This window comes from Sciurus vulgaris (assembly GCF_902686455.1).
Source record: "Sciurus vulgaris genome assembly, chromosome: 12".
Taxonomy (NCBI): domain Eukaryota; kingdom Metazoa; phylum Chordata; class Mammalia; order Rodentia; family Sciuridae; genus Sciurus; species Sciurus vulgaris.
Window position 1 is genome coordinate 78693282 of NC_136473.1, and position 27956 is coordinate 78721237.

General features: G+C 41.2%; 1 protein-coding gene and 1 pseudogene across 2 annotated transcripts in view; both read left to right on the plus strand.

Moving 5' to 3' along the window:
• DSTYK (dual serine/threonine and tyrosine protein kinase) overlaps positions 1–25911 on the plus strand; it is a 57007-nt gene extending 31096 nt beyond the window's left edge. Inside the window, exons 3-13 of the mRNA XM_079107353.1 lie at positions 2967–3630; positions 8252–8484; positions 9133–9216; positions 9885–10061; positions 10847–10976; positions 11322–11478; positions 12305–12437; positions 14439–14552; positions 16180–16294; positions 20897–21031; positions 21437–25911. Of these exons, the coding sequence (XP_078963479.1) occupies positions 2967–3630; positions 8252–8484; positions 9133–9216; positions 9885–10061; positions 10847–10976; positions 11322–11478; positions 12305–12437; positions 14439–14552; positions 16180–16294; positions 20897–21031; positions 21437–21624 (2130 nt within the window). The 3' untranslated portion in view covers positions 21625–25911. The remainder of the gene's footprint in view (positions 1–2966; positions 3631–8251; positions 8485–9132; positions 9217–9884; positions 10062–10846; positions 10977–11321; positions 11479–12304; positions 12438–14438; positions 14553–16179; positions 16295–20896; positions 21032–21436) is intronic.
• LOC306642015 (protein CDV3 homolog) lies at positions 16772–18586 on the plus strand (annotated as a pseudogene). The gene has a single exon. The product of its transcript is annotated as a protein CDV3 homolog (transcript).
• Positions 25912–27956: the final 2045 nt, after the last annotated feature.

The window sequence follows — 27956 nt, forward strand, 5'->3', positions numbered from 1 at the left end:
AACAGTGAGACCAACTGCACAAATGACTTAACTGGGAAGGGAGAAGAGACCATGATACCTGTTTTTCATCCATTTTTGTTTAGTACAAGATATATTTAGGAATGAACATCTTCTTTCTAGGTGCCAGTATATCAGGCCATACCCTACCATTAGATAGCCTTGAAATTTTTTTTTCACTCAAAATTTTGCATCTATGAACAAATAAAGTGAACTGATCTTTTAAAAGGGTATTGGTTATATAGTATTAGCTGCTGGTTCTGTTGTGCATACAAAATGATCCTTTGAGGAAAACTTGAAAATGTATTTTAGAATTAAAAAAAAAAAATCAAGTAAACAAGCGAATAAAATTCTTCCTGCAGATTTTCTAAATATACTTCGATTTCAGATATTTAGGTTTTCTTTTTATAAGTTTAATCGCTTGATATCTTTGAAAATGTATGTATTTAGGGAAGCTTTATAATATAAAAATCATTGTCACCAATAATTCTCTACTTAGTATAACTGTTTCCATTTCTTGGGATTCCTTTTTCTTTATCTAATTATTATATGTGACTATAATGTTGGTTTTTATGCAATCGTATGTTCATTCTAAATCTTGAAATTTCTTACGTGCCAACTTTTTAAAAATGCCTCTCTGAAATGACTCACACATCAGCATTTGTGACTCAGGGTAGTGAAAGGGGTTGTTTTGAACAGCAAGATGAGCGTCAGACTAGTTTTTCAACCAGAATACATTCTCTGCAGTTTCAGACACAGATGAAACAGCAAATTCCTCTTGGCCTGGCCTTGGGTGAGGAGTAGGTGGATTTATGCAGTGTTTGCTCAGATTGCAAATGGGGAGATGCTAAAAGCACTTTAGTTTTTGGGAGTGTAAAGTGGCTAGCCAAATGAGCATGAGTGACTTACCTGAAAATGAAGCTTATTTCTTTGTTGGAAGAATGTGAGACCTTTGTGCTTTGCTCTCGTGCTTTGCTCTCGTGCTTTGCTTATAGTGGAGAAGATAAAAAACTACATGCATGCACTGTCAGTGTCAATGGAAACAGATACTGGGTGTAATAGGCTGGCATCTCCCAGTTCTTTCTTATCTACAGAAGAATATCAAAAATGAAAGGGGCTCAGTTTTTTACTTTTTTAAAAATCTTGTATGTTCTTGTATGTTTTTAAAAATCTGATGTTCTGGACTGGGGTTGTGGCTCAGTGATAGAGAGCTTGCCTTGCATGCATGCTGGGTTCGTTCCCCAGCACCACATTAAAAAACAAAAGCAAAAAAAAAAAAAAAAAAAAAACCTAAACAAACAAAATAAAGGTAGTTATTTAAAAAACAAAAACAAAAAAAAAACCTGCTGATCAAATAATGTAAGGAGTGAAAGCAGATATTAGTTTGAAAGGAAATAAAATTGCATCCATTTTAGGTTTCAGATATTCATTCTGAGAACTGTTAAGGCCTTAAACTTGAACAGATGTGTGTTGAGTTCTCTTATAACTCAGAAAGATCTGCTAGAGTGCTGTGAAGGGCATTGTTTTTGAGTTTGCAGACCTCTAAAGACATCAGGAGTCTGTGTACCTAGGATAGTGATGTGGGCCTGAGTTCCCAGTTTCCCCTTTATGTAGACATTTTCAAAATATGAAGAGTAACCTGTTCAGTGAATGGAAATAAATGCTTTAAGTGCTTTGAGACTTCTTAGGGAAGAAGTTAAAAAAAAACAAAACAAAAACTATAGGCTTGGAAAATGACTTGTGGAAGCTTTGTTTCTAAACTTAAGATCATTCTGGAAACTCACTTTAGAAACTTGGGATATAGATTAAATTGAATTCAGTTGTGTGTAACATCGTCACAAAAAAAAACTTGAGTAAGGCAGTGCTTAGTTTTTTTCTTTACGCAAAAGAAGGCTACAGCTGGGCAGTTGAGAGCCTTTTTGCTTCATGGTCCTTAGTGCTGCTCTCAGCCTCATGTTTGCCTAGGTCTACAGCTTGATCACTGCTGCTCTAGCTATCACGTCTGCACTCGGGCAGGAAGATGGGCCAGGCCAAAGGGCGTGCTTCCTGGTAGAATCACCCTCCCCTGAAGAGCTTTTGTGGAAGCCCCACTCTATCTGTAGAGGACATTGCCTTCCTCAAAATATAGAGCCTAGATATTGGCTAGGTAGACCTTGATCTCTGACATGCCAAGTGATCATATTCTTAAGGGTATTACCAAGACTTAGTTGGCTAAGACTTTGGGACACCTGCAGAATCTTAGAATAGGACAGTAATGTTAGGTGAACTTAGCTTTTAGTTTGCTGCATACTTGATTGGTTCAACAATGTTGAGGACTTACTATGTGCTTGACACTGAAGTTAAGAAAGTGAACAAGATAAACATGGTCCTTGTCCTCAAAGGGCTAATGGAAAACAAAATGGATTTTAAATAAGTAAATTATAAATGTGTTGAACATTAATAAGGGAAGTAAAGAGTATTTGGGATTGTATAATGGTAAAGACTCTGTAAGGCTATGACATGGCATACACATCGAGATTTAAAGGTTGCTTAAGAATTATTAGCCAGGTTAGAAAATGGGAAGGGGGTTTGTGAAGAGCAAAAGAGAGGGAGGAATTCCAGGCGGGCTCACTGTCAGGCTAATTGCCATAACAGTTCCTTTTCCTTTCATTATTTGTCTTATTTCTTCATCAGTGGGAATTTCCAAGCAACAAAGGAAGGCAGGGACTAATATTCTTTTTATCTGAAATGGCTAAAGGAACTGCCATCTTTCTACTTGCTTGTTTTTCACTCTCTCTAGATGAGTGCCTGCCTTCACAGGCTATTCAAGGGAGTGTTGGAAACCGAGGAAGGAGGTGGACAGATGATTGGGGTGCACTGAGGTCCAGTTGCTCCACCATAGATCTGGATTTTGGTCTCATTTGGGACTTTGGGGAGGCAAGGATTGGTTCTGACCCTGAGGTGCTGATATGACCCCCTTCCCCTTCCAGGAGGTGGACATTGTGGTGGCACCATGCCAAGGTCTCCGGCCCACAGTGGATGTTCTGGGTGACTTGGTGAATGACTTTTTACCTGTGATAATGTATGCACTCCACAAAGATGAACTCTCTGAGAGAGAGGAGCAGCAGCTTCAAGAAATCCGAAAGTATTTCTCCTTTCCCATATTCTTTTTCAAAGTGCCAAAGTTGGAGATAATAGACTCCTCTGTCAGGAGAATGGAGAGTGAAAGATCACCGCTATATCGCCAACTAGTTGACCTGGGTTTTCTAAGCAGCAGTCACTGGAACTGTGGGGGCCCCAGTCAGGACACTAAACCTCAGAGCATGTTAGTGGAGCACAGTGAGAAGCTGAGGCACTTGAGCACGTTTTCTCACCAGCTGCTACAGACCCGCCTGGTGGATGCGGCCAAGGCCTTGAACTCGGTGCACTGCCACTGCCTGGATGTCTTCATCAACCAGGCCTTTGACATGCAGCGGGACCTGCAGATTACTCCCAAGCGTCTGGAATATACTCGAAAGAAGGAAAATGAGTTGTATGAATCATTGATGAATATTGCCAACAGAAAGCAGGAGGAAATGAAGGACATGATTGTTGAGACACTTAACTCCATGAAGGAGGAACTTCTGGATGATGCTGCCAACATGGAGTTTAAAGGTAAGTCCCTGCTTGGGCTGGGGTTGTGGCTCAGTGGTAGAGCGCTTGCTTGCCTAGCATGCGTTCGGTTCTCAGCACTGCATATAAATAAATGAATAAAATAAAGATCCATCAACAACTAAAAATACATATAAAAATAATTTTTAAAAAAGGTAATCCCTGCAAGCTTGGTGCGGTGCAGGAATATAAGAACTCCCCTTTTTAAGCTGGAAAATGAGTTCATTAATTCTTACTAGCAGGAACCTCTCTTAAATCACGTAGCCCCAGAGGCCTCTCTTGTTCTCAGGAGCTTGGAAGATTCCATGTCACTCCTTCCCAGGGCTATTAGCCCATGTTTTGATAAAACCATCCTAAAAGCTCTCTACCCTCCACTTTCCATCTGTCCCTGTGCCATAAAGGAGCTGGAGAAGAGCTGCTTGAAGAAGTTTACTAGGTCGTGCTTTACTTGCTCTGTCAGTGTGGCCTATGCTTCTTCATGGTTCTTTTTGTCTCATGGTCTCGTTTTTTCTTTTTTCAGCTGCTCCTGAAACTCAATTCAGGAGAATTTCCCAAAGTAATGTCTTTAGCTTTTCTGGCAGTCCCATTCTTCACAAATGGCTTTTAACAAAATTGGATGAAAGTGATTGGTCAGGTCTTTCAGTGTCTGAGGTTTAGATGCTGCTGACTTTGTATACTGACTACTGTATATGAACCTCCACATGTGAACGTTAACTCTGCTCCCTTTAATTGAAATGATTCAGTTTGCAAGTTGCTCTTTAGATCTTCAATCATGAGTAGATATTCAAATTCTCTGAGAGTTTTTATGAAAATACTGGTACTCAAGACTGCTAAAGACCACTCCAGACTTAATCAGAACTTCTGATGTGGCACCTAGTGTCAGTGTTTTTCTGAGTCCTCCCTAGGTGGATTCCACTTGTTTCCATTTTTTAGATGAGGGAACTAAGTCTTAAAAGGATTAAGTACTGTGCCCAAGGCCACAGCTAGTGAGTCACAGAGATAGGCTTTGAAGCCAGACAGCCTGATTCCTCAGCCCATACTCTTAATTTCCATGCTTTACTGCTTCTTAATCTCTTTTTAGGTGCTGACACCACCCTCTTCTTGATAGCCAGCTTCCACACCTCAGCAGATCTTTTTAACTGTCATCTTTTAACTGTCCCCTTGTCTAACCAGTTGCCAAGTATTGATGAGTCTTCTTCCAAATTCAATATCTTTTCTGTTCCATCTTCCTTAGTCTAACTGAACTATTATTACCTGACTTCTTTCTCTTCTTTCTCCACTTCATCTTTATTGGCTCTCTGTTCCTTTAGAACAAGTTTAAACTCCTTAGCCTGGCATTGCAAGTCCTCCAAAGCTGAGCCCTCACCAACTTTGCCAGTCTTATTTCCCTCTCTGCACCTGCCTCTGGTTTTTATCTGGGTTGGTTTTAACTGCATACTGTGCTCAGTACACTCTTCAACCTTTTCTTTGCTTGTACCCTGCCTTAAACCTGAAATGTCTTTTACTTGTCTGAATTTCCAAATCCTACCTATCCTTTAAGGGCTCTCTAGGTGCCATATTTTTATGAAGTCTTCTTTAATTTTTTTTTATACCTACTAACAATTGCAGTCATCTGAAATGCCCGAAGCATTTCATCTGTAACTTATTTCTTATTTTTGGTGTATTTGACTTTCTTTTTTTTTGGAGGGGGAGGTCCTGAGAATTGAACCCAGGGGTGCTGTACCACTGAACCTATCCCTTTTTATCTTATTTTGAGATATGGTTCACCAAGTTGCTAAGGCTGGCCCTGAACTTGTCGTCTTCTGCTTTAGCCTTAGCCCCCCAAATTACTGGGATTACAGTTGTGCACCACCATTGGAGCTTCACTTTCTATGTTTTAATATAATTATTTATGTTCTTCTGACTGTTTTCTAAAATCCTGGAGTTTAAGGAGAATAGATCTGGGTCTTACATCATCATACCCCTTGTAGCAAATAACACAGACTTTAAAAACTTTTATTTTGTGGTTCTGTGGATGGAGCCCAGGGTTTTGCACATACTAGGCAAGTATTTTACCACTGAGCCACATCCCCAGCCCTGTCACAGACTCTCGAATACAACAGGTCTTTGAAGAATGAAAGGATTTATAAATAATGGTATCTAGTTATGTCACACTTTTTACAAAGGAAATACAGTTGACTTCAACAAGAACAGGATGTCTGATTTCTTATAAATCTTTCTTAAGATGAGCAAAGGTACATCTTTGGTGAATTCCCACTGCAGGAAGGAATGGCTGAGAAATGCTCACTTGCAGTAGAAATCCTAGGAAGTCCTCTCAATATTTAATTAAGGACATTGCTAGTATGGGTATGATGAAGGAAGGTCAGGGCAGCTAGGTTAGGCAGACAGTGAAATATTTCATTGTACTGTTCCAGGCATACCATGTTTAATGCCTGGGATATAGTGATTAGCTAAACAGACATGGGGTGATTGGGAATAAGTAGATCAAGCATCTGACTCTGTTAACTACCTTGTGGATCTACTTACCTAGATGGCTGTACATTAGACACAATTTTTTGTTTCATTTCTTTTTGTGGTATTGGGGATTGAGCCCAAAGGCCCTGAACCACTGAGCCACACCCCTATCCCTTTAATTTTATTTTGAGACAGGGGCTCACTAAATAGATGAGGCTGGCCTTAAAAGTGCAATTTTCCAGCATCTGCTTCCCAAGTCATTGAGATGAGAGGCAGGTACCACTGCGTCCAGCTTTGTTAGACACAACTTATATGTCCGGTTCTTACTTTTTTTTCTGGGTACCTTTGAAGCAATGATAAATAGATTTAAAGGAGAGCTACCACATATCTTATGGAGGCAGATTTCTGTTAGTGGTATTTTTCTTTAAATAAAGGTAACGAGAGTTAGGAGTGTGGCTCACTGGGAGAATGCTTGCCTGACATTTGCAGGCCCTGGGTTTGATCCGTAGCAACACAAATAACAAATAAATAAATATATAAAGGTAACACATGTACTCTGGGTATCATAAAATACCTACTTTGTAGTTTTTTTTTTTTTTTTTTGTGGTACTGGGGATTGAACTCAGGGTCTTGTGCTTGCGAGGCAAGCACTCTATCAGCTGAGCTATCTCCCCAGCCCTAGAATGTTTATATTTTTAAAGGATAAAATGTACAGATATGCTACTTAATTCAAAGGTACAAAGACACTGTCCCCAACCATTCAGTTCCCCTCAATATATTATTTTGTACCTTGCTGTTTCACCTTTTCAATGTATATCTTAGAGAGCTTTTTCCATAAATATGCATACAAATTTGTCTTCTTCTAATGGACATTTATTTATTTACTTATTTACTTTGGTGCTGGAGGTTGAACCCAGGGCCTTGTGCATGCAATGCAGGCACTGTACCAACTGAGCTATATCCCCAGCCCAACATATCTTAATTTATTCAACTATTCTCTTATTGGTGAACATTTAAGCTATTTCCTTTTTTTTCCCTTTTTGTTGTTACAAACTTTATTGTGTTAATCATCATTGTACATAAGTGTATTTCAGATTTGTAAGGATACATTTCTAGAAAAAGGATACCTAGAAGCAGAATAGTTAAGTCAAAGAGTATGTGGATTTTTCATGGTTGGTTAGTTTAATTCCCTCCCACCCCCGTATTGGGGATTAAGCTGAGGGAGATGCTCTACCACTGAGCTACCCAGACCTTATTTTTATTTTTGTTTTTGTTTTTTCCATTTTGGGTTGCCCAGGCTGTCCTCGAACTTGAGATCTTCCTGCCTCACCTTCCCAGGTTGCTAGTATTACAGGCATGTGCTACCACACTTGGTTGGTTTAAAATTTTGATAGATATTGCCAGATTTTCTCTGAAGAGGTAGTACCAATTTAAGTTTCCACCAGTAGATCTGAGAGTTCCTTTCTAGGAGCAGATCTTTTTTGACTTCTCTTATGTTTTTCTGAAAACTGGCCTATGAAATAGATTTTTAAATTCTGAGAGGTAGTGACATGTAGGGACAATAGTTAAGTTTCACTATTTATTTAGCAATTGATTTGTCTAAAATTTCTGACTCTTGGATTCTTCTCATTAATATATTAGGCAGTGAGAAATACTACAAAGACACTGGACTTTGGAATCAATAGGTTCAAATAGGGGTTCAAATGCTACATGAATTACTTCCTAACTATACCATCCCCTTTCCAGCGCCTACTTTGTCCTCTCTCTGAGGCTGTTTCCTGATCTAAAAAATAAAACTAGTAATATACCCACCTGTCAAAGTTATTGTGAAGATAAATTAGATTGTATATGTTAAAATGCTTATTATTGTGCCTTTCTAATATTTAGCATGCAATAAATATTATTCATCTCCTCCTATAAATTTAACATAAAAGCTAACAAAATCAACAGACTTGTTTTAGACATGATTGTTACTTCTCAGGATCTTAGTGACCGTAAGTAGTTGAGCATTATGTGACCCTGATCATGCTGAGGGTCAGTGTTCGTCAACCAGTGGTGTCTTTTTATAGCCATTGTCATGTGGTTCATTGACTCCAACTTGGGAGAGGCCTTTTTGTAATGTCTGCCCCTTTCCCTCACAGCTAAGTAGTTTATTTCTCTGCCTCCATAGATGTCATTGTCCCTGAGAATGGAGAACCAGTGGGCACCAGAGAGATCAAATGCTGCATTCGACAGATCCAAGAACTCATCATCTCCCGGCTTAATCAGGCAGTGGCTAACAAACTGATCAGCTCTGTGGATTATCTACGTGAGAGCTTCGTTGGAACCCTGGAACGGTGTCTGCAGAGCCTGGAGAAGTCACAGGATGTCTCCATTCACATCACCAGTAATTATCTCAAACAGGTATGAAAAGAATGATTGCTAAGATACTGGGTCAAAAATAACACCTGGAATAATTCACACACTAGTCCAACTTCAAATTAGCCAAGAATTTCCCTCTTAACTTTTTGCTTATTGAGTTTGAATTTCATTTTGTTTTCCTATCAGTGACAACTGCCTGTGGGAGGTGCTGGTGAGCTATAAAATTATGGTCAATAAACATGAAGAGGAAGTAAAAGGGCCTACCTAGTTATAAAACAGTTGATCAACTTGAGTTGACTCTGTATATATATTGAAAGATAAATTTGGAAACCTTGAGACTGTGAGACTGGACTGTGTTTTTTTTTTTTTTTAAGTTGTCGATGGACCTTTATTTTATTCATTTATTTATGTGTAGTGCTGAGGGTTGGCAATGTAGCTTAGCGGTAGAGCATTTGTCTACCATGCACAAAGCCTTGGGTTTAATCCCCAGTACTGAAAGGAAAAAAAATGTGATGAATCTGTGTGTGGTGCTGAGAATCGAACCCAGTGCCTCACACATGCTAGGCAAGCACTCTACCACTGAGCCACAACCCCAGCCCTCAACTATGTTCTTGAAGTAAATATCATTTATTGGATTTCTGAATAGCCACTCTACTCAAGACATATTTTCTTTGTATTGTTCTCTTTCAGATCTTAAATGCTGCCTATCATGTTGAAGTCACGTTTCACTCAGGGTCCTCGGTTACAAGGATGCTGTGGGAGCAAATCAAGCAGGTAGGTGTTGCTTAGAGGAACAGTTTCCAGTTCCATGTTGGCTTACATGGATCCTAATCACTCCAGTAGAGAGCATATAACTAGGATCTTAAGGTAGGGTAGCCTTGTGTTCTGATTGGACTGCCTAAGAGAATTCTATTTTATGCTTATTCTTAAATAATTAGCAGAGGTCCCTTACATTCTTAAAAATGGTTGGTTTAAATGATATTTCATGGAGCCAGAAAACTCTACCTCACTAGTTTCTTCATATTTCTCCTAACCAGACTGAATGTTTTCTCAGAATTAGTGGCGGTGTTGCGACAGGCCAAGAAATGTAGTTCCTGTTCTGGAATTGAGTCTTGCTGTTATGTACTTATTTACTGCTTCATATTCAGATACTCCCCGACACTGCATATAATGTATTGAGGATTTGTGAGCATGTAAACTAGGCCTAGTATTCATTTTTGTTTTTGCTTAGTGTTCTTTGATACCTTCCTCTGGGCTGAGCCCTGATTGTCGGGTAGAGAGGGCTAGATGGAATTAGAGAGGAACCTTGAACTTCACAGGACTCTTATCTTAAGAACTTTTTCCTAATAAGTGGGTAACCCAGAAAAAGAAGGGCATCGTTGGGACCTTCTAGTAGTTCTTTTCTCCATCCCTCAGTGATCTCACTGTCCTTATCTTGGCAGATCATCCAGCGCATCACATGGGTGAGCCCACCTGCCATCACTCTAGAATGGAAGAAGAAGGTGGCCCAAGAAGCCATTGAGAGTCTCAGTGCCTCCAAGTTGGCCAAGAGCATTTGCAGCCAATTTCGGACTCGGCTCAATAGTTCTCATGAGGCTTTTGCAGCTTCCTTACGGCAGGTTGGTATATAGGAAAGAAGATGCAGCTAAATAAGCAAAGAGCTTCATCAAGAGGAGAATATTTTGCTCTTTGCTCTCCGTATTATTTTGAAAAAAATCACCATTGTATTTTATTTTGTTAAGGCTAACACTATATTATAGGGAGTTTTACCAATAAAATTTTCATGTGGCTATTTTTCTAACTCTAGGGAGAATGGAGGGAGCTCAGTTAATTTCTCTCCATTTCATGAATAAGGGTAAAAAGATGCAGGCTGGTTTCCATGGCACACACCTGTGATCCTAGCTACTAGGGAGACTGAGGCAGGAGGATCAAAAATTTGAGGCCAGCCTGGGAAAATTAGCAAGACCCTTTCTCAGAATAAAAATTACAAAGGGCTGGGGTTGTAGCTCACTTGTAGAGCACCCTGGGTTCAATCTCCAGTACTGAGGAAAAAAGAAAATAGAGGTATAGAAACTTTTTCTAAGTTTATATAGTATTTCTAGTATTTTCAGGAATGAATGACAGAGATGAATTTCCAGCTTCCATTCCAGTTCAGTTTCATGACTTAACTTGTGTGTGTAGTGTGTGTGGAGTGGATAGATGTGACTGTGTATCCAAGAGGAAAAATTATTTACTGAATGTTCTCTATGTAATGGTTACCATGCTGAACACATCATGTACATGTTATTTCTCAACAGCTACCCACTGAGTTAGATATTATTATTCCTATATAACACGTGAGGAAGCTGAGCCTGAGGGCTTAATGTGTCTTTTGTCATGTGTCTTTTCTCTGTTTCCCTCCTAGCTGGAAGCTGGCCACTCAGGCCGGCTGGAGAAAACTGAAGATCTGTGGCTGAAAGTTCGGAAAGATCATGCCCCACGCCTGGCCCGCCTTTCTCTGGAGAGCCGTTCTTTACAGGACGTCTTGCTGCATCGTTAGTCCTTGTTTTTTGTTTTGTTTTGTTTCTCTGGCCTTGAGAATCCTACTGTCTCCAGCTACTTCCTTGCAAAGTTGCCTAAGCACTTACTGATGTGACTTTGAATTCTAGAAGTCTGTTTGGTCCTGCTATTTATATAATTTAAATAATATTACCAAAGTTTATTTAAAGTAACCTGGCTAAGTTACTTTCTGCTGGTTTAGAATGACACTAAAATTTCTTCCCCTGGCATGATTATGACTTCTGGCCTGTAGGCAGGCCCACATCTAAGAATCTTACAGAGGTTATCCAATAAGTTCCCTTCCTTCCTTCCTTCCTTGTCTCTGTCTCTGTACCCTATAGGTAAACCTAAATTGGGACAGGAACTGGGCCGGGGCCAGTATGGTGTAGTATACCTATGTGACAACTGGGGAGGACACTTCCCTTGTGCCCTCAAGTCGGTTGTCCCTCCAGATGAGAAGCACTGGAATGATCTGGCTTTGGAGTTTCACTACATGAGGTGAGTCCTAGTCTCATTCATCTCTGGGAAATATCCAGAGAAGAGGCCAGAAGCCTGGAATAAGTGTTGTACTAAGAGCTACAGCTCCCTCTCTCTCCATACCTAGGTTTCAAAATGTTACAGATGTAGTCTTTGTGGCTCTAACCTAGCCATAGGTTCTCTTTTTAAGGCCTTTACTGTCCTGGCTTGCTCTTTTCTCACCAGTGTAAATTCTTTCTTAGACTTCTCATTCCATTTAACTTATTTTTTGGTACTGGGGATTGAACTCATGGGCATTTAACCACTGGGTTAATATCCCCCACCTTTTTATTTTTTAATTTTTTTGAGATGGAGTCTTGCTGAGTTGCTGAGACTTTCTTTTTTTAAAATATTTTTTAGATGTTGATAGACCTTTTTTTATTCATTTATTTATATGTGGTGCTGAGAATTGAACCCAGCGCCTCACACATGCTAGGCAAGTACTCTGCCACTGAGCCACAACCCCAGCCCCCTGAGACTGTGTCTTTGAACTTGGAATTCTCCTGCCTCAGCCTACCAAGTTGCTGGGATTACAGGTGTGAGCCACTGTGCCTAGCTATTCATTTAACTTTCTTTCTTAGAAAGAACTTTCTTTTCTTAGAAAGCATCAAGGCTTGTCAATTTTTAGAATCCATGATTCTTTTTCCTTGATGGAGAGGTCATTCTGTTAGCACTCTTTCTACACTGAGGGCCATTCCCTCTGGACCTAAACTAAGCATGATCTTAAAGCTATTCCTTCCTACATTTTGACATGTCATGCAGGATTAGAGCCCAAGTATTGTAGCCTAGGTCTCTCTCCTTCCCACAGGTCTCTGCCGAAGCATGAGCGATTGGTGGATCTCCACGGTTCAGTCATCGACTACAACTATGGTGGTGGCTCCAGCATTGCTGTGCTGCTCATTATGGAGCGACTACACCGGGATCTCTACACAGGTCTGAAGGTGAGACGAAGCAGGGAGAGAGCAAGTTCCAGCTGGGGGCCAGAATCACTACTTTCCTTTTGGCCTTTCATCCTTTCCTTTTTATTCAGAGCCTCTCACTTTCATAAGATATTGTTGGAATAATCAGGCTTTATTGCACTATGGATTAAAAACCTTAAAAACTTCTCAGAATCTTTTTTTTTTTTTGTCCCAGTATTTATATCTAGAATACTGTCATTTACTGCTCTGACCTCCTGTGGTAATGATGAAAATGTAGACTCCTTAGAAGAGCAGAGAAATTTCCTGGAACTCTCTTCTTCTCCCCCTTTTTTGTTCTTGGTAGATAAAGCCAGTTTTTATTTAGTCAGCAAATATTTATGTATAATGCCCTGTATCTAGAACCCTTAGGGAATATCAGAAAATATAATTTCCAGGAGCTTTCAAAGGAATCACAGTCAATATTTCATGAAGATGTGGAGTTTGAGTTTGACACCCATATCCTGATGGGCAGAATTTGGGCAGTTGGAAAGATGAGGCCCGGCGTAGGGAAGGAGCAGCATAAGATCTTGTGCATTTGAAGGTCAGCGAGGATATTTGGCTTATTGATACAGGCATTTTGGGAATGGGGAAGATGCTGTGCAAAGAGATATTGGGAACAAATTATACAGGATGCAAAATGTTAAGATTTTGCCATAGAATTCAAGTTTGTTTTAGACAATGAGAAACTACACAATCTACACATTTTAACACAAGCCCCAATAAGATTTAGAACAGAAATCATATGATTTTGATTTTTTTATGAATTGAGGTAGTCCAACGAAGATAAAGTTGAGTGAGATAAAACTCTCAGTTGGGTGTTGAGTTTTTTTCACCTAAAACCACCACTAAATGGGAGGTTTCTTGGAACTGGGAACGTAGCTCAGTGGTGAAGTGCTTGCCAGCATGCACAAGGCCCAGGGTTCAATCCCTAGAACTGAGAAGAAAAAAATGGAAGTTTCATTTGTTTTTTCCCTACATTGGAGCTGAGAAGGAGAGAAAAGCAGATCTCATAGTATCTACATAGGTCCCTTCTTACAGAGTCCTCCTCTACAATTTTATATAGAAGCTTCTAGAACTAGGGCAGAGAAAAACTTAAATGCTCCTAGGAGTCAAGAGGAATTGATGACAAAGAAAATGACTTAATGACCAGAATGTGTGATGCTTTTGTATATGTGGACTAGGCAACCGCACTTGATCTTTTGGATAAATGATACAATATTTTCCAGAACCCAAGAGACCCTAAACTAAAGTAATATGAGTGTTATTTGAAGTCATAAAATACAACCTGGGTTGACCAGGCCTATAAAATAGCAGAAGTAAATCTACCTCATCAGTTCAAATGTTAAACCCAGGCTCATGAGAAGTTATACTCCATGTATGTTTGATGTGTCAGAATACATTCTACTGTCAAGTATAACCAAGAAGAACAAATTAAAAAATGGGCTCATGGACTGGGTGCAGTGGTTCATGCCTATAATTCCAGAAGCTCAGGAGGCTGAGGCAGGGGGACCACCAGTTCAAAGCCAGCATCAGCAACTTAGTGAGGAGTTAAGCAACTCAGTGAGACCCTGTATCTAAATAAAATATAAAAAAGGACTGGGGTGTGGTTAAGTGCCCCTGAGTTCAATCTCTGGTACCAGAAAAAAAAAAAAATGAAGTGGTGGGGGTCAGGGGTGGCTCATGGCTTTAGTCCTTTGGCTGCACCTCTCCTTGTCACCTCAGGGCATCATCCAGCTGGCCCAGCTGCAGTCCCCAAGGAAATTTACTGGCTTTGTGTCCTTTTCAGCTTGCACTTCCTTGCTTTTCCTCTACTTCCTTCTCCTGCTTTCCTCTTCCCCTTTTATTTCTACTCATTTTTCTGTCCTTGTGTGTCCTGATGTGGTCAGTTTGTTAGTTCCTCAAAGAAGGATGTCTCACTTGTTCAAGCAAGTTGGATTGAGGAGTTGCCCTGTTGGTGACAGTAAGCTCTTTTGTCTCCCCAAGGCTGGACTGGCCCTGGAGACACGTTTGCAGATAGCACTAGATGTAGTGGAAGGAGTCCGCTTCCTGCACGGCCAGGGACTCGTCCATCGTGATATCAAACTGAAAAATGTACTGGTAAGTAGAGCTGTTTCCCCAGAAGACACCCTGCTTCTGTGCGTGGAGAATGCACAAAATGGAAGTTTGGTCCTAGGAAAAGTCGAAATGGAAAGAAGTAGAGTTAATAGCATAGTGGATGGATGGTATGTTTGAATTAAAGCTTAGTCTGGAGTTCAGTACAGACCTACCTTATAGTAGTATGTGTTTTTTTCCCTCTACACTGTTGAAATATTTTGACCTTATAGAAAAAGTTAAAAGAGTAGTACAGTGAAGACCTATTTATCCTTTTTTGTCTATTAATTTAAGATGTTGATGAACTTTTATTTTATTCATTTATTTTTATGTGGTGTTGAGAATCAAATTCAGTGCCTCACGCATGCTAGGCAAGCGCTCTACCACTGAGCCACAACTCCAGCCCCAAAGACCTCCATATCCTTTACCCAGATTCCTCTTCTGTTTCTTCTAGCATGCTCACTCACATTCTCACTCTTTATATACACTCACATGCACACACATGCATACTTTTTCACTGAACTTGTGAAAGTAAGTTGCAGGTAATACTCCATTTCTAAATATTACAGTATATATCACCCAATAAAAAGGCAGTTTACACATAATAAAAATGTCATTATCACACCAAGAAATTCACCATCAATATAATGTTGTTATTTAACATGCCATCTGTATCAACAGTTTTCTAGTTTTCCCCTCATATATCCAGTTGCTCCAAATATGGTCTGTTTGTTTGTTTGATCCAGGATCCAGTCCAAGTATCATGTAGTACATTTTGTTGTCATGCTTATTTAGTTTCCTTTAATCTAGAACAGTCCACCTTTTTTTTGCTTTTTTTATGACATTGATATTTTTGAGGATTGCAGGCCTTTGTTATTGCTTAGGGTTTGATCAGAGATATTGGATAAGAGCTGAGATAACTAAATATACCTTAAAAGGTAAGATAGTCATGAACTCACTAGTCTAAATTATGTTATCTAAATTATGAAGAATAATTTGGACTGGGATTTTGGATGTAGCTCAGCAGTAGAGTGCTTACCTAGTGTATTCCAAGATCCTGGATTCAATCCCCAGGACTGCAAAAAAGAAAGAAACTTTTGACATATTCTACTTTTTTTTTTTTTTTTTTTTTTTTTTTTTTTTTTTTTTTTTTAATTTGGACATACTCCTCCTAAAAAGAATCTTATTTTGTGGTGCTGGGAATTAAACCCTGGTCCTCATGCACATTAGCAAGTGCATTGCCACTGAGCTACACCCCCAGTCCTCTCTTGGATCTTTAGGAAAGGAAATACCAAAATTTCAGGAAGCCCTTAGGCTGACCAGGTGCCCTCAGCCTTCTACCCTGGGGTCAGGAGAAGAATCAGGAGCTGGAATGTTTCCCTCACTGTCCTTCCATAGACCTTCACTCATGTGTTCTTCCAGGGTTTATGAAGATTTTCATAGGTGCCAGGGATACAAGGATAAAAGGAATAGTCCCTGCCATCAGCTGCTCACAGTCTCCGAAGAGAGCAGTAATGGGGAAGAGTGTGAAGAGGGGCTAGTTGGAGGCAGTACTACTTTGAGGTACCTATTTTGAACCTGGTTATGTGCAGGCTCAGAGACAAGGTGACTTCTTCCCCTGCTTTGTTGGCAGCTGGACAAGCAGAATCGTGCCAAGATCACTGACTTAGGATTCTGCAAGCCAGAGGCCATGATGTCAGGCAGCATTGTGGGGACACCAATCCATATGGCCCCAGAACTTTTCACAGGTAAGACCTGGAGGGCAGGAAGTAGATTTGGGCAGGGTCAGGACTTTAATCCTGAGTGCTACCCCTCAGACTCAGTGGTATGCATAAGTACTGCTGGCAGGTCTGGCTGACTGGGGAGAAACCAGAGCAGGGCAAACCTATGGCAGAAAGGGAAAAGTGAAGAGGTACAGAAGTAGAAAGAAAAGTGCAAATGAAAATTGGGAAGCATTCTTTTGGATTTATCTCTGGGTTATTATGCCACAATTGCTATAATCATTTATTTGATCATAAATTCTAAATCAAATAACTCCTATATAATAGAAGTTGTCATCTACCATTAAAGAACTTGTAACTGAGAGATATATTAAGATATATTAAGAGAGGTAGAATAATTTGGAAGCATTATCAAGCAGCATGCAATTTAATACTAAATGAAGGAGCTGCGAGCGGCCGCGCCCGCCGCCGGCCCCACCCATCCGGGCCGACGAGGTTGCGGCCATGGCCGAGAGGGAGGAGCGGAGCCTGGACAACTTCTTTGCCAAGAGGGATAAGAAGAAGAAGAAGGAGCGGAGCAGCAGGGCGGCGAGCGCCGTAGGCGCGGCGGGCAGCGCGGGCGGGAGCAGCGGAGCGGCGGGCCAAGGGCGCGGGGGCCAGGCCTGGCGATGGCGGGACCACAGGCGCAGGGTCCCGGCTGGGCGATGGAGGGACCGCAGGCGCGGGGGCCCCGGGCCCCGGCCCCGGGGCCGCCACCAAGGCCGTGACGAAGGACGAAGATGAATGGAAAGAATTTGAGCAGAAAGAGGTTGATTACAGCGGACTCAGAGTTCAGACAATGCAGATAAGTGAAAAGGAAGAAGATGACAATGAAAAGAGAGAAGATCCAGGAGATAACTGGGAAGAAGGTGGCGGAGGTGGTGGTGTAGAAAAATCTTCAGGTCCCTGGAATAAAACAGCTCTGGTACAAGCACCTCCTGCTCCAGTAGTTGTTACAGAAACCCCAGAACCAGCAATGACTAGTGGTGTGTATAGGCCTCCCGGGGCCAGGCTAACCACAACAAGGAAAACACCACAAGGACCACCAGAAATATACAGCGACACACAGTTCCCATCCCTGCAGTCCACTGCCAAGCATGTAGAAAGCCGAAAATACTGAGCCTTCGTAAGGGTTGACTACCTCAGATTTGCTGCACTTATTGTGGACTTCATGTGGATCACAACTTCTGGATAAGAAGGCTACAGCTATTAAAGTGTCGATGTGAACCTTGAAACCAGCTCTACTGGATTCCTATCAGAAATCCTGCAGAAAGTCAGCCATCTGAGTTCTGATCTGCTGTTAAAGATGAAGATTTAAGTGACCTTAATTAACCTGTCCTGTGCCCCACCCTAAGGAATACTCTGTAGTAGGCTGTGGCTATATTATACTTCCTGGAACATGCTGCTCAAAAGAACTGTGTTCAGATCATCTGTGTAGGGGCGTGATTTATAATTTAAGTTTTTAGTTGTAGTCTGAGGTAACTACAAATGAAATTCAACCAAACTTGGGGCCACCAAGTGGGAAGAGGGGTGGGGGAGGGAATAATCTTGTTTCTCTTAGTAATTTTTTATTTGGATAGTGCTTTTTCTGTGTTCCACATTAAGGCCTTTTTTGCTTTGACTTGGAATAAGTTCTTTGACAGCATATTGCTTGGTTAAGTAAGTAACCTGAAATATGCATTAGAATTGTGAAATGTCTCCTGAATTTGCCAATCCCTAGAGTGGAACCAAATAGCCTTTGACATAAGGGGCAGTGAATGCTGGAGGCTCTACTTCAGGTGCTGCTAAAGCCTCCAATCAGGTCTAAATTGTACAGTACACTGCTGTGGAGAGCGGTTTCTGCTCAGGCTAAGGGAGTCACTGGCCTGTCTTTAAGAGTCCAGTGATGTAAGCAAAACCACCCACAACCCATTTAAGTGTCATGGGTCTTGTATGGTCATTGATAAGAGTTCCTTACATACTTGTGTCCAAATTTTTAAGGTAGTAAAACATTCTAAAGTTACAGTGATTGTCCCCGCTAGCTCTGTTACCAGCCTTTTCATGTGTCTAATAGTGTTCATCTGGAAAGGCAGGGCAAAAGACAGTGATTGTAGCGCTTTTATTAATAATTACAGCTTAAGCTATCCAATAGTACTTAGTCCATAAAAGGGACTTGTGGAAGCTCCCCAGGATTACTGAAAAGTTTCTTTCCACCTAATGAGACAGTCTGGCAATTCCTAGTTTTATATCTTTGATTCAGTAGAAATATATGACCACTTGATGCAGAGTTTGGGTTTCTCTGTAATAAATCCACCCGCCAAAGGCCGGAGTTGCAGCCTTGCTACTGGCAAGTGTGAAGCACACGAGGGGAATGCAGCTGTCCTGGTAAGGGGGCATCCTCTGCAGGAGTTCAGTCTTGGTGAACGTCAGTGCAGGAATTGGACTTCTAGGAGGGCTACAGTGTCTCCTCACAGGACCTGCTATCACTTCTGGGCAATAATGTCGGTGTTTGAGGTGGCAGGTAGGACGCCTGCCTTCTGATCTATTTGAATGAGTAGTTGAGTCATTTGGGGAGAGGTAGGATGATTAAATGAGAAAAAAGATTCTTGGTTACACTGAAGACATGATTTGGGAGCCAAAAACCTTAACGAGTAATCTCTTGGAACTTGAGCCACATATTTTTCCTTAAAGTATACATTTTCCCCACAAACTTTTGTTGGGTTATGTTGTTGAGGAATGAACTGAGATGAATATGAGGAGGTCTATTTAATGGCACACTGTACTGGAAATTTTGAAGACCTGCAGCAGATTTAAATTCCAACTCTTGTTAAAATTTTATAAAAGATTGTGAAATTCTCAAAATGCATATGAATCAAGTTTTAATATACTGTATGATGGGTGGATGAGGCTGTCCATTATACCACTTCCTTCTTTGGATTCTCAGGCATGGTTTGGCAGTGCAAGAACTCTGTAATATTAACAAATTCAATAAAAAGTAAATATATGAAAAAAAAATACTAAATGAAGGGCTATATGATGTACTGTTTGTGTTCCACAATGGGAAAAAGGAAGTTTGAAATGTTTGATGATTTGAGTTAGAGGTGAAATTTTAGGTAGAATTTGAGTCAGATCTGGAAAAATTGGTATGTGGAAAGGGAACTCATTCATTGAGTATATACTTTGAGGTAGGCAGTGTGTGCATGTTTTTATATATTTTGTTTCTTTTAGTCCTCAAAATTATGTGATAATATTGATGCATTTTTTGTGCATTTCCTAGACAAAGTTAAGACCAGATTGGTGAAGTAACTCACCCAAAAACATTGAGATAGAAAGTAATAGACCTAGGATTTGAATCTAGGTCTTCCTATCTTTAGAGTCTAACCATGTATCATGAAGGAGAAAAACTTCTGGAGGTTGGAGAAGGGGAAATATTGAGGAATGTTGTAGAATAGAAATAAATATGACAGGAGAGAAATTCAATTGAGAAATAGTGACAAGCAAGGTTGGAAATGAATACTTTGAGCTTGAAATTCCAGCAGAGGAGGTAGGCCTACTGTGCAGGAGGAAGAGCTGCTGAGCTTTTGAGGGAAGAATACAAAGAAGATGCTTATGGAAGATTAGCTCAGCAGCAGGAGGTAGAGGGGATTTGGGTGAGAAGAACCAAACAAGGAGACTGGTTAGGTAAGTGGTTATCTCCAGGATTAGGTTGGTGTTAATGCCAAAACAAAAACGAAACAGATTGGAGATCAATTCAGAGGATGGAATAGATAAGATTTTGTTATTCATTTCATGTGAGTGATGAACAGGGAAGAATGAGTAAAAGATGCTCTAAATTTTTGAATGGAAGTGAGTAGAGAAGAGTTGTACTTTGTCAGGAAGATGGAAAGGTAATTACAGGTTAGACATTAGCACTGGTAATAGCTGAAATTAGCAGTGTAATTGGATTGCTTTCATTTTGTTCACAAGTCTTCCTCCAATTCTTCATCAAGTGATGCTCTTAGGATTAGGAGTTAGGTAGATAGCTGTAGTCCTACCCACATCTGAACCAAGTGGTCATCATTTTCCTTTCCCTAAACGCTTTTTAAAAATATTTCTATTCGTGCCACTATTGTTCTACTTTGACTACTTCATATTCAAAGTCTTTTATTTCTATTGTAGTCCACTCTATTTCTGTTAGAATAATCGTTCTAAAATATATTTTTCATGTCACCTCCTGCTCTAAAGTGTAAATGACCTCCTGCTGCCCACTGGATCCAGACTCCTCTCTGGGACTTAAAACAATCTATTATGTTCTAGTTCCAGTGTATCCACCCACCTATATTTCCCTGATGTGACCTTTTAGGATTAATTTTGTAGTTACCCCATGAAAACAAAGACCCTATTTTCCTTTTCCTTTGTCAAGTTCATGTGTTGGCATGCTCTTAGCTTTGACCTCCCAGAGCCTTAGTATTCTTATTATAAATGTGCCCTGACTACCTGAAGGGCTGTTTTAAAAGACAGTGGACATTAACAGCTCTGGAAAAGGTGTAAAAAGACCTGCCGATGCAAGTGGGTGGCCATGCTGCCACCTTCCCTCTCTGGCTCACTGGTGTTTATCCCTTCTTTCTGTAGGAAAGTATGATAATTCTGTGGATGTCTATGCTTTCGGGATTCTCTTCTGGTATATCTGCTCAGGCTCCGTCAAGCTCCCTGAGGCATTTGAGAGGTGTGCTAGCAAAGACCATCTCTGGAACAATGTGCGGAAAGGTAAGAGCCACAGCACTGCCCTGCCTAGCGAGAGCAGAGGCCAGCCCTGCCCCAGGACTCTGCTTGTTGTCCTCTCATACTACTCCACAGCAGGGCCACAAGCATATTTAGATCATCATGGAATCCAGAAAAGATTTAACTCAAACTGTTGCTTCTAGGCAACAGTTGTTAAATTGTTAAATTGTGTAAAACTGTGTCAAAATGCTTTTTTTTCCTTTGAATTTTCCTCTTCAATTTCCTATGCCAGTGGGTTCCAGTTTTTCTTCACTGTTCCTGTTAGGTTCTAACCTAGATGTTTGCAGTGGAAACCACAGCTCCTTACACTCTAGTTCCCTGAGACCCGGCTGGCTGGTCGTGTTGGGCCCCCTCATACTGACTGGTCTGATATCGTGCTCATTTCTCTAGGGGCCCGCCCAGAACGTCTCCCTGTGTTTGATGAGGAGTGCTGGCAGTTGATGGAAGCCTGTTGGGATGGTGACCCCTCTAAGAGGCCTCTTTTGGGCATTGTCCAGCCCATGCTCCGGGGCATCATGGACCGACTGTGCCAGTCAAATTCTGAGCGGCTGAACAGAGGACTAGATGATTCTACTTGAAAGCAAAGGCCTTTTTCCTCCATTCGTTTCTTTCCTTCCCCTCACCTTTTGGCCATGGGGAGAATTTGACATTTTTTTCATTATAGGGAGCTTCCAAGGGACTGGTGCTTGCTGGGCAACTTAGGACCTTCCTAGGCAGAGGTGGCTCCTGGACAGTGAAGAGTTGGATGACTGAGCATTCTGAGCAGGTCACAGATGCCCCACCCTATCCCTTTGGCAAAAGATTGTCTAAGATGTATAAAAGCTGCGGAATATTACCTTCTGGCCTCAGAACTAAGGGAGGCAATTGTTGCCATTGTCTATTCACTGTATTATGTTTCTAAGACAGTAAGTGGGACACTGCAGTGGCAATAGTATTGAAAATGTATCATTTTCATGATTTCAGCATTAGCTAGGAATAGTTTGATTCTACCCAGTGGTTAGGACCAGTTAGAAAATATTTTAGGTCAAGATTGTGTTAATATAGGGACAAACAAGACAAAACTTGTGGATGCCCTGGATCCTGCTATCTGAAACCAGGAATCTCAGGTTGTAATGGTCAGAAGCCCCAATGAGGAAGCTAGAAACAAAGCTGTCTTTTCCTCACAGTGCCAGTGTGTTTACATTTATAGGGCTACACATCCCTGATTTCTGGGAGGTTTCACTGTTACATTACCAAGAGGCCAAAAAAGAAAGAAAAGAAGAAAGTGTGCATATGTCTGTGTATATATATATACATATATAAGCTATTGGATTTTGAGTTATTGCTAACTCCAGAACAGAATCTGTTGGGTCTTCCTCCCACCCCTCTTCCCTCTTTTGGTCTTAAGGTGGGAAAGCTCCAGATTACATGGTACTTAGGATTCGGAGAGCAGAACTGACCCAGAGTGAAGCATGTGGGTAAGACCTGAGAGGTGGCAATGATAGGGAACCTGGCCTGCATACAAGCCTACTGGAAGTGTGCATACCAGCTTGTTCTCAAAACTTAAATCAGAAACTCTTTGGGGGTTTGAATCTAACACACTAATGTTTTAAAAACTTGACCAGTGGTTGAAAAGCCAAGGTTTCTTCTGTCCCTTCTTTATCTTATTTAGATATAATCTGTTAGAAGTAAAAAGGAACCAGATGAAAGAGAAGAGCCCTGTGGTAGCTCTGTGTGTTAATGGCTGGAAGCACTGCTCCCTTCCGAGTGGAAGGTGGAGGAGCGGTAGTCTTTGGAGGTGTTCTTAAGAAGTATACATCAAGACAAAGATGGACAATTCCAGTCAGAGGAAAGGGGAACAATTTGCCATTGGTGCATCTCAGGTCTTGATTTCAAACCTTCTTCCACCAAACTGTTTCATTACTTTAGAAACAGAAGTAGATGAAGAAATAGATAGTGGAGGTGAATAGCCTCCAACCATCTGTCCAGTCTCAAGAACTCTGGTCTGGCCCTTTGTGTTTATCTCCAAAGTGTGTGAATCAGGTCCCCAGTAGGTGTTTAAGATGAGTGTTAAATTAGCTGCTGGGATTTTCTAGGGTCGTCTGTAACTGAATGACCATCTCTTACATATTAATGGAGTAAGTGGAGTCTATAAGACATTTTTATGTAACTTTTAAAGTTCGCTTTTAACTTTAGCTACCCTTGGCTCTAATTATGACACATTTGAGCATAGAAGCCCCTAAGCACTGCATCCTTTCAGAAACTCATGTAATGCTATAAACTTTTTTATTTGCAAATGATAAAGGGGACCCAGTGTCTTTGGGTTCACTGGCTCCAGCCTTGTTTTGGTGGAATGTTCAGTTTATCTCTTAGAATCTGAACACCTATTTAGTTACATATTTCAATACATACTTCAAGTCACTATTCTCAGCATGAATTTGTTGCCCTCTGGGGACGATGATGGGGCTTACAGGAAGCCAGGTGGTAAGTTAAAGGAGAAGTGAGTAGTCTCTACTTGGGTGAAAATCATTATAAATCTGTACTGTATGAAATTTCAAGAAAAGTCTTATATGTTAGTTCCCTTTATCAGATTTTTGTCTTCTAACCCTAGCTGGAATCAGGAGTCTGTACTTCCATTGTGGAGACTACATTCCTAACATTCTTGCAAAGCCTTAGCTCATACCCCAGTCACACATGGGAGGTTAGATTTTCCTACCCCCCGAGTTCCTTTTCAGTTTATCCCCTGTGGCTTAGTCTGCTCTGATAACCAGTTTTCTAGCAGGTTCTCTACACTTTTTGCCCAGTGGGAGGGAGTAAGGGAGGAACTAATGCTAAGTCAGGAGTTCTTTTACAGTTAATTTTTAAAAAGTATTCTGAGAAAAGGTGCAAGATATTCCTGAAAGTCCCCAGGCCAGCCAAATTCCACATGTGGATATTTGGGAGCATTATTTAAACACTCAGCAGGCTGAGTGCAGGAATATGTGTGTATGATGTGTGTATATTTTACTTTTGGTTTATAACGTTGTTAGCTAATTTTGAATTCTAGTTTGCTGGCACCCATTATTACTAAAGTGATGGTATGCCATTAAATGTACTGTATTGTATATCACTTGGGAAGACACTAGGCATTCATAGAAGTGTCGCAGCACTTGGATGGTAGAGGGCTCAGTATGGCTGAAGAGTTTACTTCCCAGCTTTAGTTAGTTGTGTGTCTGAGTGGAGAGGTGAGATTGTGGCTGAGGGAGGAAGAGAGGCATGAAGAATTACCCTCACTGCATTCAGTCCTTCTAAAGAATTGAATGAGGGAAGTTTACCCAGCCCAAAATGTTCACCTGGCCTTTTTAATGAGCTTGAAGTCTGATTGCTCATTTTGCTTAAGAACTGAGTGAGAGGCTTCCTGGAGAGGAATGATGGCGACGCGTGGGGCCCTGGCATGGCTGACCCTGTGCCTAGAGAGCTCGCAGCAACAGGGCTGCCCGAGAACCGCTGTTTCTGGGAGGTGTCTAAGGCACCCCGTTTCCTCCATCCTCTGTAGAGAGCAACTTCTCAATTGAACAGCCTGGTACTGTCCAGGAAGGAGGACTGTGCCGGTTGTTCCCAGACCAAAGAGAGTCACTTTTGACTCCATCAACTCTGAGGGGATAGAGCCGAGGCAGCAGCTGCTCACAACTGAACACTAAAGCTGGAGGAAACAGTGGAGGAAAGGATACATTACTAAGGGGTAGAAATAGGGCAATGACCTGTACCTGTGAACTCCCAAAGGCATTTTTGTATCTTTGCTTGGGCTACCAAAGAGTGGGAGGGCTGTGGGTGGAGCTCAGTGGTAGAGCATATAGTTTACTATGCTCCTGGCCTTGGGTTCAGTTCCCAGCACAGAAAAAAAAAAAAAAAAAAAAAAAAAAGAGTGTTTGGGAAAATTTTTTCCTGACAGAAGTAGCTCAGGGTGGCAGGGCTGCGAGTGACAACCGCACTAAATGACACTTTATTTTTTGGCTTATTGTTTAGCACTGAGAAGCCTGGGGGAGTAGTGATTACAGTAGCACTTTGGGAAACTGAGGTACTCTCTGGCCGTGCTTTAGAGAGACACCATGCTTGGTATTCTTTTGGGCTAATCAGGAAGCCTTCAAAGTTCATGTTGTATCAGAGCGGAATGAATAGCCCTGGAAAAGTCCATTGCCAAAAGGGGAGTTACTCTGAGTTTTCAAATTTTGATTCTTGGATTTGCTGGATCAAATAACCCATTTTTTCTTTAAAAGAAAATGAGAGGTTTATACTAATGATGGGTGTGGGGTGGGTTAGAGCTAGTATGATATTTAAGTGGGTAAAAAAGGAGTGGTCTTAAGGCACTTGCATTGAAAATTCCCCTGGAGGTTTCAAGTAGCACTGTTGTTCTTAAAAGAGGTTCTGTTGTTAACGTCACCTGCTTTGTTAATTTCTAGTCCAGTTGAGGAGATGGCAGAGGCTGTGAGAATACCTGACCCTGGGGAGGCCAGCTTGCTCAGAGGGCCCATACAGAAAATTGCCTGGACAGCTTATTGTCTTTATGCAATGTTTTTTGTTTGTTTAAAGAACTAATGTTTATTACAGTGTTAAATAAAAGTGTAACATACTAAGTGTGTAGAATAAAAGTGCAATAACAAAAGAAAATTACTTTGGCACAGATGTCAGTCTCTATTCCCTCCCTTCTTGTACTGTTTGGCTTTTTCCAAATATTGTTACAACAGCACGACCACGTGTGTATTTTTAAGAGATGCAACTAGGGGTCAAGTCTTAATTGTGTACTTTTGAATGGTCAGGTTTGGTTTTATAGAGTATTCTGTATAATTGTTAGGATGCACAAATACCAGATGTGCTATATAATAAAGATCATATTAACATTTTAGTTTCATATCTGTTTGGCTTTCTTTTATTTCACTACCCATGTGAACTGGATGCTCCCTGATGTATTCCATTTCCACTGTGACCTGCATCAAGGTTTTAACTTTGCTTTAGGGGAGACTGTTGCCACGTGCAACTCCTCCAGCAGGGACCTTACTCTGTCATGATAATCACCCTTGGTAACAAAATACTTCGTATTACTACTACTAGCCATGTATTTTCAGACCCTTTCCTGGGGTGACACTCTTTTCTCCAGTTTTCAGCACAAACTTGCAGCACTCTGAGTTTATGCATGAGTCTAGTTATTCTGTGTTACCCTGTGAGCTAATTTGGGGCTGTATCTTATGTACCAGTTTTTCTGCATTTGGAGTATTTTGAGTTCATGTAGGCTCACCCCAATGTTCAGGTTTGCTTGTTCATCAGAGCCTGACAGGTACCAGTGTGGGCCAACACCTGGAGCAGCACTGTCTAGTCCTCACAGATGGTCAACACACAGCATGTCCCTCCTCCTATTGGTGTGTTTGTTTCAGTTCATTTGGGGTGACTGTATCATGTTGAACTTAGGAAGCTGGGTGTGTCACTGTTGGCTGTAACTGCTTGTGATTTGACTGCAACACAAGGTTGGCCAGAAGATGGCAGCACATCTTAGGGTTGGCGTGTTTCTGCATCTTACGGGAAAAGTTGAAGGTGAATGTCCAGTTGGTCCCCAGCCTATGCCTACACAGAAGTGGTCACACAAAGCCGGTAGGCCTCTGATGCTTGTGAAACCCCATGAACTCCAGGCACCCTTCACAGCCAGTCATACGCTACCTTGTATGCACATACTCTGCATTCTCCTCATAGGAAGTTCGGCGTGACTGAGCGCTCTTAACCTCCCCCCTCCCACTGCTCCTTTGGAAAACAATTACTTGTGTTATACACATTTTTAGATTAAACATGCTTTTTCAAGCAGGACAACTTGCTTGGAAAAGGGCAACTTGGAGTAGCCTTAAAGTAGGGCAACTTGTGTGGCCTTCCTGGTCCTATGTTTGGGTGAGGCTCTGAACATTATTAAATTCTTCAAAATTTCTAACTTTAGCAGAACCCAAGAACTCCAAGAGGTATTAATTGAATAGCCTCCTTTTGAAATAGTGCATTTATCATGAATGATCACATGCTGACTGAGACTCTTATGACCCTTCTAGGGATAGATTCTTCTTTAATATACTCTGAAGGAAGCACTTCAAGTTAGTGGGAAAAAATAACTATTCAATAAAACTGGCTATCAACCTGTCTGTTCCTTTAACAAATACCACAAACTGGGTGATTTATAAATAATACACACTTACTTTTGATAGTTCTGTAGGCTGGGAAGTACAAGTTCAGGGGGTTAGCAAATTTGGGTCTGGGAAAGGTTGTTTCTAAGATGGTACCTTGTTGTTGTATCCTCTATAGGAGACTGATGCTGTAGGAGCATTATGGAAGCACAGAAGGGCAAAAAGGGACAAACATGTCCTTACATGGTAGAAGAGATGGAAAGACCAGGCAGCTCTCTAAAGCCTCTTTTATCCCATTCACAAGGGCAGAGCCCTCATGGCTTAGTCACTTGAGTGCTAGTCAGGTTTCTGTTACTATAACAAATGTTGGAGATTATTAACTTACGAAGAAAAAGGGTTGGTCCTGGCTCACAGTTTTAGAGATTTTTAAGTCTGTGATCCGCTGACCCTATTGCTTTAGGTGAGGCCAGCAAAATCATGATGGGAGCATGTTGTATAGCAAAACCACTTACCTAAGGGCCAAAGAGCAACACGAGGAATAAGGGGCCAAGGTCCCACTGGCCCACTCTAGGGCATGACTCAGTGATTTAAGTATGCCCCACTAGCTCCATCTCCTAAAGCTTCCACCACCTCCCCTAATCACTACACTGGGAACCCATAAGCCTTTACCACATGGATTTTGGAGAATGCCCAAGATCCGAACTATGGCACCTCCCAAAGTTCCCTAATTACCATCACCTTGAGTTTTAAGTTGCAACATATTAATTTTTGAGGACACATACATTCAAACTATAGCA